The sequence below is a fragment of the Pholcus phalangioides genome, unplaced genomic scaffold (assembly GCF_987345545.1).
Source record: "Pholcus phalangioides strain wild (caught in Gottingen) unplaced genomic scaffold, Ppha-v1.0 ptg000014l_1, whole genome shotgun sequence".
Classification (NCBI taxonomy): Eukaryota; Metazoa; Arthropoda; class Arachnida; order Araneae; family Pholcidae; genus Pholcus; species Pholcus phalangioides.
This window is the reverse complement of record NW_028301607.1, coordinates 304,987-322,402: the sequence shown is the minus strand read 5'-3', so window position 1 is coordinate 322,402 and position 17,416 is coordinate 304,987. Positions and strand designations below refer to the sequence as shown.

The following is a 17,416-nucleotide window of genomic DNA, read 5'->3' as shown; positions in this document are numbered from 1 at the left end:
AAGCTTCTTGTGTTGACGGCTACCATTTGTTCCTGGATTTTTCTTTCATTTATTCCATATTGGATTGCCACCCTGGTATGAAGAACACCATTTATTTTTTGTGTTTCAAATACTTATGGCGATCTATATAAATTCTTTTGTGAAATGTATTCTCCTGAATATAAAATACATATTAGAAATAAGTTTCTTAAGAAACCAATGGGGACCGAAAAGAAAGCAATAGAATATAGAACGTTTCATTTTTCTCATAATCACTTGTTTTTTCATTAAAGCGAAATTTGGGCTGATTCGCGTCATCTCTCTAACCGTAACGTACCGAAAGAAACGGGGAGTCGATAAATTAGAATTAAATTTAAGAGTTTTTTTCTGGTTTTTTTTGGCCGACGTGAAATACAGTTTTTGTCTTCCGACGTTTCGTTCGCACGAGTGGCGGGCATTTTCAAGAATTGCGAATAATGCATAGGGGTAGAAAGAGATCTCGAGTTTCACGCAGTTGCCGACAGGAAGCGCTGACGCTCTTCCTTCGGCCGCCACTTCAGTGTTTTTCAAGATGGCGACTGCACAACACAAATCGGTTTGTTTTCTGAGCTGCGCTCTCTCTTGAGTCCGTAACAACTGTTCATCGTGCTTTCGTAGGCAATATCCTGGTATTGTGTAGCATCCTACTGCTATTGTTTAACTTCCTACCGCTCAAAGCATTAGGCGATGGTATAAACAATTCCGAGACACGGGACATCTGTGTAAAGGGAAATTCCCTAGCTGTTCCCGCATGGCAGACGAAGCTGTGGAGCACATCCGACACATTTTTGCACGTAGTCCGCAGAAATCCACTCGAGGTGGATGCAAACACGGTCGCAAAAGTAAAGGACGAATTTGACTGCCGTATAGACGTATGCTGGGCATCCCAAGGTGGACATATTGAACACCTTTAATTTGGTTTGTAAAGAAACTTCATGATTAGCCATTTAATATGAAATTAATCTTAAGTGTCTATGTTCAATATTTTTCGTAACATACGCACTACAAATCGAGTGATTCTTTTTGAAACGCCCTGCATTACGTTCAAACACCAATGGAATAAATTCAAGCAAGTTTTCTCTGTGTTTTCTTTCCTCTTTTTTCACCATTGCGAAGCTTTATACTGATCCTATCTTAACGGAAGTTGCACTATTTCTCTATCTTTTCACGCCTTTATTTGTATGCAACTGTTATTGATTTGCTTTCCACACATATAATGTATCTTTCGACTTAATACATATATGTACGAAAGAGAGAACATGGGGTGAGGATAAAAGAGGACTCTAAAAAAACTCTCTTATCTACCTTATCTATTATTTATTTTTCTCTTTTATATATATATATATATATATATATATGTATATTTCCCCCCCTTTTTCTGACGTACGGTTACGCTAGCACAATGTAACCATATTTATTACCGATTCGTAAAAAATAGATAATCCGAATTTCTTGCCAAAACCTTGTAAGCGAAGTGGTTGAAGGCAAAGAATACTCACCAGGCCAAGAAGAGAATATAAAAAAAAAGGACTATTTTCCACACCACTCAGGAGGTATGGTGCCAGGCGCGTTACCCCTTTGTGTACGGCGGGTTCCCACGTAGGCGTATTTCCGTCTTTATCCTGCGCAACCCATCGAAGACCTCTCGACGGGCCCGACAGCAGCAACCGCAAGTTGGTTGGGTGCCCTGGTAGAGGACTCGCCCGTACACCACATTTCGGCCGAGCCCCGGTTGAGGTCGTATGGTTCGGCCCAACGATGGAAAGAAGCCTTTCGACATGGTTTGCTTTTCCTCTGCCCCGGCTTTCTTGACAGTCGACCATCACGCCCGCGAGTGAAATGTCGACAGACCAGCTGCACACGGAGCCAAACTGAGGAATTGGTCCTACAAACTCGGCGTCACGAAGATGGGACGGGCAAAAGCCGTGGACCGCTCCTCAGAGGCGATGGATGAAAATGAAGCAATCTGGAAACATAATGTTTCCAATCAAAACAATGGAATTTTTACATTGTTTAAGAAATTTGTTCTAAAAACTTCAAAAATAGCACTTCATTACTCATTGTTCGATTTCTAAACACAGAAAAACAGAGTTGGGCTTCAACATACATGTACTACGCAGGGTTTCCTTCACCTATGGGTCATTGCTGTGCTTCCGAGACGAGTCGTAGAAATTCATTTACGGTCAGGGATTCTTGAGCTATGGGGCCATGATCCAAACTTAATCAGGGACTTCCGATATGGGTCGTTCAAATCGACTAATAGCCAGTGTTTTTTGACCTATGCATCGTCACCAGGGCCGCAACTAGAGGTACAGAACTTGAGTCTGGTGCCACGGGCGCTGGACCAGAGGGGGAGGGGCTCAAATTTCACCATTTAACCTCATCTTCAACCTTACAAGGGGGCATCAGAATGCGTGCTTCCCCCGGCTGACTCAGCATCTGGATGCGGCCCTGCCTTCGGATAGCTCTTTCAAGACTAATCTGATTATAACTCATTTAATATGGCAGCAAAGGATTAAAAGTAGAGTCCAAAGTTCATAATTCCGTGTGTTATTGTTCAGGTTACCCAAATTGAGGGTTTACAAACTAATATTAAACAGAAAGAAAATAATTATCTTTTGCAGAAGATATTCGTGTTAAGCTAAATCAAGGGTTCCAATTCAACCTTAAAGACTACTCCATTCATTTGAAAACGTATCGCGGGCCAGATGTAGATGTGCCGCAGAGAGATAACTGCAGTGAACTGGAAATGCGCTGTGGATCACTTAAGTGATCTAGAACTGTGCCGCGTGCCGCTCAAATCCCAGCAGAACTGTACCGTGTGTCGCTTAAATTCCACAGAAATATGGCTGCAAGTAACGATCCTCCCTCTTCGTGGTCGAGTAACTGAACACGTACTCATTGATGAGTCGTCTTTCAAAACAATAATCATATTTATTTTGATTAAGGAGGATAGAAAAAAAATGCTACACAACGAGCACATCACACCTTACAACCCCACCCTCATAATAATAATGAAAAAAAGACCCCAGGGGGGAGCGTTTCTCTTTTCTTCTCCCTGTGGCTCCCGCGCTATTTTTTTCAGGGTAGTTTTTCCCTCTTTTGCTTCTTCGTTTAGCAGCTTCCCTGACGATTCGTCCCGGAACCTTACTCGTCCCCCCTTGGGAGCTCATTGTCTATTTTTTTTTTCAAGACAACTGAGCTTACCACATTTAGGAAAAGAAATGAACAAAGAAAAACATGTTCAAGCACACATACAAAAAAAAATCACAAAATCAACAATTACCATCGTGGGATCAATGAAAATACCATACTGAGTACACATTAGTAATACATATGCACTGAAATGCATTCACATTTACAAACATTTTCCGTGTACTTTCCTAATATATACATTTCCCGACTTTTGCTTGTCCAGGCGTTCTGCTGAACACGTCTAAAAATTCTTTCGGTTTCGAATAATTGCCGTTGCTGTGAACTTCCAGCTTATTAGATAACCCCATTACGTGGTTCTGAATGTCCTGGACTGATTTCATTTTATGTGAACAGGAGCGTAGTCCACATCTCCAAATTCTACGTCCTGATCAAATATCAGTCCTACGTGTTGTACTCTGGCAATGTATGGCCTCTGCTTGACTTGGGTTCTAAGAGTCCAATATAGTCAACGCTCCAGACCTCGAATGGGTTTTCGGGTCTCACGATTGGTTGGATGGGTAGGCGATCTCTATACGTGACGGTGCGTCTGACTTGGCATTCTCGACGACTCCTACGAAACTTCTGAACATCCTTTTTGATGGTAGGCCAGTAGGACGAATACTTCATGCGTTGTTTCGTTTTGCGCTCCCCTAGATGTCCTGCCAAAGGTATTTCATGGGCCATCCGAAGCATTTCCATTCGTGTGCAGGTGGGAACGACAACCTGTACGATATTTTCGCCGTTTACGTTCTCGGAGTGAGTGAGAACACCATTCCTTACGCCATAAGATCTTTGGCCCAGACGTACGAAGTCCCAGCCCTCCTCGAGATCGCCATCTCCAATTTCCAAACCGATAAAGTCTTTGTCTCCTTTATCGGGGACTTGTGATGCATCAGGGATGCAGTTCCCTCCTTCCACGTTCGAATCCAGGAGTTGTACGACCGACATCGTTGAGTCTCCGGTATGCCGAATGGACCCAGTGAGTTGCACACTTTCTGACAGCGCCTCGTACGCAGTTGAGCATATTAACATGTCGTTAACAAGTTTCTTCGACACGGCACAAGTTACACGAATGTCGCTGTGCATACCATCATCGATTCTCATCGGGATAACTTTCAGTGCCGCTACCTCAGTTTCCCCGAACGCAGATATTATTCGTATAGTACCTTCTCCGTCGCAGTTCAAAGGCACCAAATCCTCTCTCAGTACTGATATCTGAGCTCCATTATCAATAATCGCTTTAAATTTTTTCGTTCCGCATTTGATGGGTGCAATTTTAAGTTCATCGATTTTCCCCGTGACCTTCGCAGAAGACACAGGAACCGAAACCTTCACCGTCAAAATATTCGAGGCTTCACTTGGTTCCACCGTCATTAATTGACTCTGTGCATTCACAACGGCATGCCCTTTCGCATTATGGTTGCAAACCCTCGATATGTGCCCAACCGAGCCACAAGAATAGCAAGTTGGCTTCACAAAGGTTCTACGCGTTTCGGTTTTGAGTCCTGGCCTGGAATTCGGTGCTTTAGGAGGAAAACTTCTACTGTTACCATATTTGCCTGCTTCATCTTTCACGTTATCATTGCCTGAGACCACCTTCTTGAAGTTTGACCGCACACTTTCGTATTCATCTAGCTTGTCAGCTAGGATAGACGGAGATATGAAAGAGGCCCATTCGTCCACGAAATGGTCACGTATATCGCCGGGAACTCGTCGTTTTAGTTGGTCAGTAATGACAAGGCTCTTCAGTGTCTCGAAGTCACCAACGTCTAGACCCCGGATCCACTCTTCGAAGAAATTCGATATTTCGAAGACAAATTTTCGCCATGATTTCGCCGGGTTGCGTTGATGTTTGGTGAATTTTTGCCGGAAATGTTCCGCACTTAATTTGAATTTCCTAAGGAGGATCTCCTTAATGTACTCATAATCATCAAACTTCTCTTCCGATTCTCGGGCGATTAATTGGGTTATATCTGACGGCAATAAGGTCAGCAAAGCTGACACCCAGTTTCTTTTGTCCACCCCGATTCTGTTCGCCTGGCGTTCAAATATTATGAGAAATAAGGCGATGTCATCCTCCTTGGCGTCAAATTTTGGAACAAGCCTCGTCAGTTCCGTACTGAATGAGATTAAATTCTGTCGTCCATTTGTGGATGCGTTCGTCCTTTCCATCTCCAGGCGGAGTTTTTCCATTCGAAAGAGGTGTTCTCGTTCTTCACGCATCCTTCCTTCAGCTAGGTCACGCTCTTCTCGTGCTTCCCTGTCTCCCTTGATGACGGCTGCTCTCGGATGAACTCCTCGTCATAGCCGTCACATTTGAGAATGCTATTCCTCAAGTCCAATATGTTCGATCCGTCCTTGACCACCAGACCCAACTCCTCTGCCAAAATCACCAAATCATCCCTCCTTGCACGCCCGAGATATGCCATGTTGCTTGGTATATCGTTTTTTTTGTTTTTTTTTTTTCGCTTATAAATGTTCACACTTAGTCTACGTGTATACGTCCACCGTCATATGTTAATGACTAATCATTCGTAAAAAAAAAAAATATACATATATAGATAGATATATGCTCAATAATACTGACGTATTTCAAACAAACCCAAAAAAAATTAAAAAAAATAAAATCGTACATTCAAAGATAATTGTAAAAAAAAAATTAGTATGTGCGATAATACCGCTGTTAAAAAAAAAAAAAAAAAATCACATTCTCAATAATAAACTGACGTTTCAAAAAAAAATATCATTTTCTGAGCGAATAATACTGACGTATCTTTCCAAAAAAAAAAAAATCAGTACTCGCGTAATTACCGCCGTTTCAACACACAACAGAGCAATGATGCTCTCACTTGATAAACAACAGAGCAATGATGCTCTCACTTGACACACAACAGGGCAATAATGCTCTCACGTATATCACTAGAGCTGATGCTCGCCACACGAACCGCCGGAGCAATGATGCTCGCTGAATACGCCACTGGAGCTGATGCTCGCTGAATACGCCACTGGAGCTGATGCTCGCTGAATACGCCACTGGAGCTGATACTCGCTGAATACGCCACTGTAGCTGATGCTCGCCACCTACGCCTCTGGAGGAATGATGCTCGTCAACTATGCCGCTGGAGCTGATGCTCGCTCAATACGCCACTGGAGCTGATGCTCGCTCAATACGCCACTGGAGCTGATGCTCGCTCAATACGCCACTGGAGCTGATGCTCGCCACCTACGCCTATGGTCGCTGAATACACCACTGGAACTGATGCTCGCCACATACGCCTCTGGAGCAAATGATGCTCTTTACCTTTCAACTGCAGAGCAATGGTGCTCTCAGGAACCACCCGTCATCAGCAGTCCATGCTTTCTCTTTCAGCTTGACAATGGAGGAACGCTGTGACCATTTTGTCCTTCTTCATAAGTGTTATTCTTCAAAATGTTCCCCCGATTTTTTTTCAGTTCTAAATCCTACCGACTGCGCCAGTAACGATCCTCCCTCTTCGTGGTCGAGTAACTGAACACGTACTCATTGATGAGTCGTCTTTCAAAACAATAATCATATTTATTTTGATTAAGGAGGATAGAAAAAAAATGCTACACAACGAGCACATCACACCTTACAACCCCACCCTCATAATAATAATGAAAAAAAGACCCCAGGGGGGAGCGTTTCTCTTTTCTTCTCCCTGTGGCTCCCGCGCTATTTTTTTCAGGGTAGTTTTTCCCTCTTTTGCTTCTTAGTTTAGCAGCTTCCCTGACGATTCGTCCCGGAACCTTACTCTGCATGTCGCTTAAATGCCACAAAACTGTGCCGTGTGCCACTTAAATTCCACAGAAATATGGCTGCGTGTCGCTTAAATGTCACACAACTGTACCACGGGTCACTTAAGTGATCTGTAAATGTGCCATGGGATGTTTAAGTGCTTTGGAAATGCACGATAACCTCAGCACTAAAACATACCAACTCAGGTGATCTGTAAATGTGTCGCTTAGTTCAATTTAGTTTTTACAAAATTAAGTTTGAAGTCGCGGTCCACATCAGATGAATCCAAGGGCCGCAACTTTCCCGTGGGTCATGGATTACGCGTATATGGTATAGACCGTTCCAAAAGAGTGGGTAGAGGGTCGCGAGAGATTTTATAAAATAAAAACAAAAGACCGGAAAAAACAACCGCTAGGTGGCGCTGACGTACACAATTCAAAGAGAAGACGCGCAAATAACGAACAGAATGCCTCCAAATCGTTAATTACAACAGTATGTGTTCCACATGACCATCAATAGCAGACGAGGCACTAATCTAGCAACGGCAGAGTGCAGCAGGTCCACATACACCCACGGTTTATAACGGTGAACTGGTTGTGGATCAGGAAGCGCAAGTTCTTGTAACCGTCACATTTGCATATTTCCACCGAAGTCACTCTAAACGAGCTCCACCTATCGGCTATTTTTTGAACTTTTTTCCTGTCATAAAAAAAAAAAAATTCCCGTGACCTAATGACGCTAACCGTGCAAACCGTTTTTTATTTGAGTTATTTTTCCGGTTTTTATTAATTTTTAAATTTTTTACGGACTTTTTGTCCGGTTACATTCGAGAAAATTCAACCGATAGTCTTTCTGCTAAAACTTTTCGAGTTTTACAAATGAAATTTTATGAAACGTTTATGGTGTGATACCGTACTTAAAGCCCAGTCTGGTGTCGCGGTAACCCCCTTTCCCCCCCCCCCCCCCACAAGAGATCTTCTTTCTGTGAATAAATATTTTTTTCATGGAGATCGAATAAAATTGCTTGAATTCACGAGAGTTTAGTCTGGCTTTTGACGAGGTTTCATGTTGAGGTACATTTTCGATCCGTTTCGTGGATAAGCATGTCTGGAACATGACAGAAACTAATCTTGACTTCGCGGTGATTTTTAAGCCAACGAAATCTTTCTCTAAATAGAAATTGATCAATTTCTTTCTTCGAAAAAGAAGATTGTACCGTGACATTTTCCCGATGTAATCATCGATTGATCCGTTCTTTACGATGTGGACACTTTTCCGTGTGAAAACATGATGATCGCAACTGCGGTGTTGCCGGCTGTCCCGTACGTTGTATGAAGTTATTCTTACAGGGTGGCTCAGAACCGGAGACCGTACGCTAAAATCAGGGGAGGTCCTGGTTATTCGACTTGGATGACCCAGAGTCATGCTCCCATTCAGACACGATTTCAAAAACTATATGCGAGGACAGGCATAACGAAAATAAACAGGTTATACAACCGAGTTCGGGGAACTCTTTGAAAATCATGTATTCAAACTACAATTATAAAATATAGACTGCACAAAAAACTATAAATAAATTAAGTGCCCTGGAGTATAACCTCAAGGACACCGAGTCATGTTCATTCATTTATAATTTCAATACGAAAATAACCATGTAGTATAAGGATTTCGGGTAGGGGCTATTTTTGGGTGTTTAGAGGACCTATTGACAATATAATCGCATTTGAATCTATATTATTCTGGTACGATTTCCTGATACAGCAAAACCCATCAGTTTGGACACCGTTCTACATTGGGCGGTATCGAATGGGAACATAATCCTATTACACGGAGCTCTCACAAAATTGTACCCCCATTTCGTGGACGCCTCTCCAACTTAGACAGGGGTTTTAATGGCACCGTAGATGTCTAATTTAGATAGGTTTTACTATACATGTGCTCAGATGCACCAGACACTCGTGCTTCACGAGTTTCTGTGTAACTAGCCCCACTAGCATTTCTTTTACCAATCTGCTACGGAAATACATTCCATCCCGTGTGAAATGCATGTAATTGAAATATTAGTTGAAAATTTCCATTATCCTAGTACTAATTGTTTTCCTCTGATTCATGTTTTTCAGGTACATGTGAAAAATACATTGTCATGTTTCTACATTCCTTAGCAATCGTGTGTTTGGTGTTCGTTGGTATATCAGCATTGAGTGACCACACCCCTTGGAGTAAGTAATATTAGTAGTAGTAGTTGTAGTACACGATTAGGGGCCACATTCAAGTATTACGTCAACACCCATGGGAGTGGCGGGAGGGAAGAGGGTTCGCATTTGCTGATTTTTGATGACGAGGTCCGTTCAAATGATGATTACGTGAGCAATAGTGTATAAAAATATGAAAGTGGAAAATTATCTATGATCACCGGTAGTAAAAAATTAATGTAAATTGGAAAGCCTTAGAGCACATAGTAGGCAACCCAGGTCGATAAGATACTCGCCTAAAGTACCGAAAGGGGTGTTTAGAGGTGTCGCAAGTTTGATGACCGATTCCTCCTAGCCAGCAACTTTCCTGACGCTAGGGTACAACAGAAAAGGTAACAACATGACCGGTGAGTATAAAAAAGGGCGAGAAAATCTAACGCTGCCGTTCGGAATCAGCAATAAATTGTAGATCCTGGTCTACTTGGTCCTCGTTCGTGCAGAAAATGACCGTGATGCTACAAATCGATTGGGAGGTCTTGTCTTTGTCGTACATGCAATCAGGTAGAGCTGCCCCGTTAATCTCGCCACAGAGAGCAACAGGGCTACAACAGTGCAATTATTTAAGCATTAAACTTCATTCATGGTTTTAAACGTTGATGGCAGATGGCAGCACCATACAATCATTACGCAGAAACGCATTTCACGTAAGGTTCACAACACATACACGCACATTTCCCGACATGGCCTTGGTCTTCTTCGACCGCCAGCTTATATCTCTTCATTGATACGTTGAGGCGGGCCGTGATCCGGTTAGGATGTGGAGATGCCGCAGAACATAACTTAGCCTGGTTGCCCCCATCCTGTTGAAGGTTTACAGGCATGGGTTATAGGAAGATCGAGGATAGACGGGGGGCAATAGAGGTTACATGTCGTGGATGGCAATCTTGGCATGGGAACGGAAAATTTTAGGGGGGCAGGACTGTTTTCAAGTTTTTCTTCTGGGGGGGGGGGGCACTGGTGGATCGGAGGTTTGTCGGAGATGGGGAGTAAATTTTACACAGAATTTATCAGTTACAACCTCTAAATAGGTTTTTAAATGAACAAAAAATGATTAAAACAACTGATAAAGATATATTTCTTCGACAATATTTAACTATTTGCAACATAAATAACATTTTTTTTTGTCGTAAGGCAAGGACACGTACTCCTTTGGGGGTGGGGGAGTCAGCGAAAATTTTACTAGATGGGGGCCAGTACCAGTCTACGAGGATTTGGACCAGACTTATTGCAGATGTGAGCCAGTACTTTGCTCACAATTGCTGACAAGGACAGGGGGGGGGAATGGGCAAAAATGACCAAAATTCCGTTGACGTGATACTCGAATGGCCCCTTAACGATTGGAATAAAAAATTCCGAATCTTAAATACAGATAAGCGTTTGATTTTACATTTGAAGATGACCCGAGTGAGAACGAAGTCCTTCCGACCTACACATTGGCTGCGGAGTCTGCGAAGTACCTCAAGAAAGAAGTGGTCACCCATAAGGAAGGTCTTTTCGAAGATGAGGAAGAAGAAGGGGCAGTGGGAGGAGGAGGGAGTGATCCCCACCACGAAGACGTGTGGGACCGAAACGTCGACGCCAACGCTTCGGACATCAGCACGCAGAAAAAACACCACGGTGACGAACATTCCACTATTCACGTTGCGTCCTGGCAATGGGATTACGTGAAAACGCCGCTCATCTACACGGTCGTGGTCATCGTGGCCGGACTGTGCAAAATTGGTGAGTACGTTTCATTAACAGTTTGTTTCGAAATTCATGCCATTTCTCGAAGATTCAGACACTCGGGATACTTATCCCATGGATTGGAGAGTGCTATCAAAGATTTATGTATCGATCTAACTAAGGGTCGTATTCACCGACATGGTTTAAACTTCAGTCACAATTTTTGGATAAGGGATCAACATGGATTGGTTAAAAACCTGAATTTTATCAATAAGTGCCCCACAAACCTTAAACGAATCCACTCATTCCACGGAATCTTCTTGCATTATGTCAGCTATTCGCAAACGTCTGGTGCCTTTGCACTAGTGATAATTGAACCGTGGCTCAACTGACTTCAACCCAAGGGGGCACTTAAATTTTTCTTTCTTTGAGTCGTGAAATATCGGCAAAAAAAGAGCAAAAATACTGTAATTTCCGAATTTGTGATGCCGCTTACGGAATCAAACACTACGCGATGCCTCAGAGAACACGTTGCCATGTTGAACATGTCGTGGAGAGCAACAGTTTAGATAAAGAGCTTAGAGTCACATATATACTCACAGTGCTCTCGGGCAGGTAACGGTAGGGAGAACAGTGATCTCCTCACGGGGTGACTCTATATTCATTCTGAATTTTTTAGTGTGCGCATATCTCTGAGTAACCATTTTTAAGTGGGTATTCTGAGTGCCCCTTGATCCCTGCACAAACTCGTAGAAACGGTCCTGCTGGTATATCTCGTACAAAAAAGCGTACATATATATTCTAGTTATCTTTTTTTCTATTTTCCTTCTCTTCCAGGTTTTCATCATGCCGGTTTCTTGTCGTCCATTTTCCCCGAGTCATGGTGAGTGAAAACATGAAACATTAGTCGAGAGTCAGTTTAGCAATTACAGCTGCTTTATTTAATTGAAAATAAACATGCTTGTAACTATATTTAACAAACATGTTGCAGATAAAAAGGAAATCATTCAACACACCCATGTGTAATTTTCTTTTCCCCCTTTTTTTTCCAGTATGCTCATCATGCTCGGCATCGTTGTTGGAACGATTGTCCAGTAAGTTCATGTTAAATTGCTCATTGTTCAGTAATTGTTCATTTACGGCCAAACCTCGCCAATTCGAACTAATTATAAATGTTCGAGTTTGAGCAATATTTCTAATTAGTTCTGATTTTGCTTGTTAGATTTGAATTAGCGGCGTTCAATTCTCAGATCATGATTTTTTTAAAGTGTCTATCTATGTGTGGGTATCTCAATTTGTAAGATGATAGTTACAAATTTTAATAATTCTGTTTGATAGGGGGCCGTTCTAATGAGATGAAGGAGCCAGGGCCACAAGAAATGTTTAGCGGCTACTTTTCAAGTTTTAGCAAGAGTTACTTTTGAATTTATTTTTACCAAGATCCTTAACAATTTGCTTAGAAAGTCGGAAAGAATGTGCCGGGTAGCGTTATTCCATCCTATACGTAGGATTTTAGCATGGGATTATGCTCATTGGCTAAGATCATAATTACGTCACTAAAAAGCGAGTTTTTTTGTGTATTATAAAAGCGTCATCTGGGCTGGGGGGTCAACTGAAGCCTGCTTATACTATTATAGCCATACAAGTTGTAATGCATAATAACCGCCTACTTTTTGGTATTTTATAAATTTTCATTAGGCAGTGATTATGCATAATGCACAAGCGTCGTTGATGAACAGGATAAATCGTTATAAATTCCTCACATTTGATATAAATTACGAGTATTTATCAAATTGTACGCTTGGGCATTATGCATTACCGGTAAAAATTATGTATTTTTTTGTAGTACTGTATTTATGAAATTTACCAACTATGCGTGTTATGTCGGGATGACTACACAATAAAAGTTTCCTAAAAAGTTCTTTTATAAAATTTGAAAAATTCAATCTGTAAGATTATGGGTTGCATTTGCTGGAATGTAACCTATGAGCTTTATTTGTTGGATTTTTCAAGTTTTTTTAAAGGGATTTTATCAAACTTTTTTATACTGCAATCTCGGCCTTGTGCATAATCGCCGGAATATGTGGAAAAATGGTCAAACTTACGGAGGCGGTCAGCAAATAAATCTACTAATCATACGTAATAACTGATTCATTACACATTTGTCAGTGTAACATTTGTTTGATAGTGTAACACACTATCACATACTAAAATATTTCGAGTCCCTTATCTCTTTAGCCCCGCTTTCTCTTTTAGGTGACGTAATAGTGATCTCGGTCAATGAGCTTAACCAGCACCTTCAAGAGATGGAAGGCCTCCGCAGTCTGCTTGTGACGTCAGTAAGTAGTCCATTTTCCCTCAGAATATTCAGAGAAAAAAATCCCCGCCGGTATCATCGTTGTGAGGAAAAGAAATGATCGGGCTCAGAATTGGCGATTTCTATGCCCCACATCCAATCACTATGTGATATTTGTGAGCCAATCAGGAAATTTCTAAGCCAAAATAAGGAGAAACGCTAATAAAGCGATAAACGCTAAACGAGAATAGGATGCGTTTCAAAATGTGGCAAACTTGCTAGGTAGTATGAATGATGTTTAAGGCAAACAGTGCAGCCTTCTATCTCTAGGAGGTGCTGGTTTGGTACATTAACTGCAAAAAGTAAAGAAAAAAAATTGAAAGCTATGTTACTGATTCTTTGATACTCGTAGTGATCAGTAGAACGAAGAATAATTTTGTTTATACAGTGAGTAATGGTTCAAAACAGTTTACACTGCATAAAAACTTTTCATTATCACATTAGTTCGCTAAAACTAATGTTGCTAAACAATTTTAGGGCATATTTTCCGTTTTATTGGGAATATTCAGTTAGTTAAGGGCGTTTATATGCATTATTTAGATGTTAACCAGTTACTATGAAGTTGAGATCCCACAAGGACTGGGTGAAGGCATCGGCGTGGGGGAAACCAATAATTTAAGGCTTTTAATACAAAGGCCATAGAATAGGCATCTTCAACCTGTTGCACGCGAGCACCACGATGCTCCCTGAAGCACACATACTGCTTGATACGAAAAAAAAATCCCTGTCAGTATCATCGTTGTGAGGAAAAGAAATGATCGGGCTCAGAATTGGTGATTTCTATGCTATGCCCCACATCCAATCACTATGCCGTATTTGTGAGCCAATCAGAAAGACTCTACGCCAAAATAAGAAGAAACGAGATAGGCTGCTGTGCTTCAAAATGTGCCAAACTTGCTAGGTAGTCTGAATGACGTTTATGGCAAATAGTGCAGAGGCCTTCTATCTGTAGGAGGTGCTGCCTAACCCCATGTGTAAATTCTATGTATAGGAGTGCATAACACTGCCATGTAGCCAATATCAAGAGAAGCGCATGGTGATGATATCTTATATATAGTGTACCAGATCTTGAAATTTTTACGCGACTGTACTTCGAGACGCCAGGCGACATAATGATGGACGAAATCATTGAGACGTTGTTGTCGGTGAATTTTCCGTGAATCCATTCAAACTGGACTCACACCGATCAAAAGAATTACCTCACATATGCGTTTACGGGAGCGGAAACTTCTAATCATGCAGCGTACATCACTTTCCGATCGATATCTCAAAGATAACGACGAATATCGATAGTCCCGTGCATGATATTCACTCGCGATATCGATTCAATGTCTACCAGGAAAACGCATTAATGCAATTGCTTCGAATGTTTTTCAAACATGTATATATATTTTCGAGATTGAAGAAATAATAATCTCGAGTTGTCATTTCATTTCCCAGGACTTTCCTTTTTTTTCCTGTTACCAAGACGGTAAAAAAGCGTCGTATGTGTATTATTTCTTCAAAGGGCGAAAAAACCGCGATCCAATGTAATAGATATGGCAATACCCCGCCCAACGCTGTTTGCTTTTTCTTGCCTACGTTTGGCAAAATGGAAGTAACTGTGTCATAGCGTTTTATTTTTCGAGTTCCTTTTTATGTGATAGGATTTATCATGGCTTCGCCTTTTTCCTATTATTAAGAGAATCGTTTTTTTTCAAACCTCTTTTTTTCATTTCTTCCCCTGAGATGGGTCAGAAGCTTCTTTTTTTTTTTGTGCGAGGAATGATGGATTCCACTCTATTTTAATAACTAGAGCCCGGATTATATGCACTAAAAACTCGAGAAATATGCTCCGAAAATATGAAAACATACACTCACAAAAATATGCAAATAAGCATTTAAGAATGTGCACACATGCACTTAAAAATGACACAATATGCACTTCAAAAGTTGGAAATATGCACTTGAGGTCGCAATTAGAGCAAAGGTCACAGAGGTCAAAATTAGCACTAAAAATGACAAAATATGCATTTGAAGAAAGGTCCAAATTAGCACTAAAAACGCCGAAATATGCACTTAAAAATGCCAAAGTATGCACTTAAAAATGCCAAAGTATGCACTGGAAAATGCCAGGTAGGCTTTCCCAACTTAAAACATGAGTACTTCTAGAAATGCGTAGAATGCTTTGCATTCCGCTTGAAATGTGCAGTATGATTGTTTACCCTTCAGAGCCATGTAAAAACGTAGGAGGCTCCTCAAACATAAGGAAAAATGTGTTTTTTCTCGGATCCTAAAAATACTAATTGAGTTTAAAAATTAATCTTGTATACCGTTAGAGACAAACAGGAGGCGTGTATACCTTCAAAATACTCTGAGGTTCAACTCCTCAGAAACACATAGCAGACATTTTCACCCATTATTTATGTTTGCACAGTCGACGCTCGTTATAACGACCCCACGTTACAGGATCCTCTTAATATGACGCCTGTTTTAACAGCACGAAGGGGGATCGTTATATCGAGTGTTGACTGCATTTGTATATCTTTTCGTATACAGTGCCTTAATTATTGTTTTTTTCCTGATTTGTTATTACTTCGGTTTTTTTATTCCACCATCGCTGTTTACTTTTCATGAACCCCCCCCCCCGGATGGCTCATAACGTTCCTCGAGAAGTGCACAGACCACGTACCGCATGTTAGAGACCTCTGCGTTAGGGCAATTATATCGAAAATTCTCGAAGTAAGGTTCACGAGGAGCATGTTAAGCCAAAATTGACAGTTGTTTATTTTTTTGTTTCTTTATCAAAACGCAACTCTCGCCGCATCTCGTAGCTATATTACGGTAGTATAAAGTTATACTGACGGACTCGCATCGCGGTAATCGGATGAAGTTGATTTTTTGTGGTTCCCAACTTCGAGGCGCGAATGCGAGCCGATCTACCCGCTAAAAAGTCTCACCACAGAGAGCAAGAGGCCTAACAGTGCAACTATGCAATCATTTTACACTTCACTCATTATTAGAAAAAATTGATGGCAGATGGAGGCACTAAACACAACAAGAAAGCATTACACAGAAACAAACTTCCCGTCAGGTTCACTATACATACACACGCATTCCAGCATGTACCAATTCGTTAGAAATTCATAACAGGAATACGAGGTGCATGTGTGGTTCAGTGGTAGTAGTATATAAATTAATTAACGCTTGAACGACCACGAGTGGAAGACATAAATATTACAATCGTTACCTTCGAAGGTACCGATATCAAGTAGACTAGATATCAAGCCATAATAAAAGCTTATTTATTTCTTAAATATATTATTAATAAATTTGTTTCAAAATATGAGTGACTTACCATATTAATTATCTTAATTTATTGATATTATAATAATATTTTTAATCAATTTAAGTTCAATTATTTGGTGAATAATAGGTATTAATTATCAAAAAGAAAGAAGATCATGAGAATATTATTTACTAGATGTCGCTAAATATAATCCCATGAAATTTCAATTTTGCTATTTATTCACTTATTTATTCATTCGTTTTTCATTTTGTTAATTATTTTACGCGGATAATCAAAGATGGTTAAATTTTTTAAATCATTATAACGAATTTGGGTGCGGTCGGCTGAAACTGGTCTCATGTAGTTGAATAAGGGCTTCGTTTTTGAAAACCTACGGTGCCTTATCCGTCATCTGTGAGCGAAAGTGTGACGTCAATATTATCACTACAATCAATCACATTTTTTTTTCTTTTTTAATGATTTGTGTGACATCACTTTGAACAGAAAATTGGTATATGCCATTCAAAGATCGAGGACGCCACTCTAGGCGCCTTAGGCCGAACACATACTGGGGAGATGACAAAGAGAGTGATTTCAAAAGAGAAAATACATCGAGATCAGCATCGATGTCCCGTAACATACTGAGGAGGCAGAGGAGAGCGAAAATGACCGCAGGCGTTCTGAAGGGTAAAGAAGAAAAGCCTTTGAGCGGGAAACATGACATCTCGCCAACTAGTAACCCTACCAGCCTGTTCATGCCAAATCAATCAGTTTGGCAATATTGGAGGATTCCGATAAACCAGCGGTTCTCAACCAGTGCCCCGCAGATCCCTTAGGGCTCCGTGCAAACTGCCAGGGGTTCCGTGGCCACTCGAGGAAAATAAATAAAAAAAACCAGTAAATTT

The 17,416-nt window shown here is 41.0% G+C and overlaps 2 protein-coding genes across 5 annotated transcripts in view; one reads left to right on the top strand and one right to left on the bottom strand.

The window, feature by feature from the left end:
• LOC149077872 (putative Na(+)/H(+) antiporter nhx-9) overlaps positions 1–17,416 on the top strand; it is a 160,384-nt gene that overhangs the window by 109,125 nt on the left and 33,843 nt on the right. For all 4 annotated transcript variants that reach the window (XM_089241478.1, XM_089241475.1, XM_089241476.1 and 1 more), the window contains exons 2-5: positions 9,091–9,189; positions 10,618–10,944; positions 11,725–11,770; positions 11,940–11,981. In XM_089241478.1, the coding sequence (XP_089097604.1) occupies positions 9,114–9,189; positions 10,618–10,944; positions 11,725–11,770; positions 11,940–11,981 (491 nt within the window). In that variant the 5' untranslated portion in view covers positions 9,091–9,113. The remainder of the gene's footprint in view (positions 1–9,090; positions 9,190–10,617; positions 10,945–11,724; positions 11,771–11,939; positions 11,982–17,416) is intronic.
• On the bottom strand, positions 3,616–5,436 carry LOC149077873 (uncharacterized). The gene has a single exon (XM_089242073.1). It carries the CDS (start codon positions 5,434–5,436, stop codon positions 3,616–3,618), a length of 1,821 nt encoding a protein of 606 aa, XP_089098199.1.

Bases quoted from the DNA above. Each gene is read 5' to 3' on its own strand.
- LOC149077873 (XM_089242073.1), bottom strand. From the start codon at position 5,436: ATGCGTGAAGAACGAGAACACCTCTTTCGAATGGAAAAACTCCGCCTG.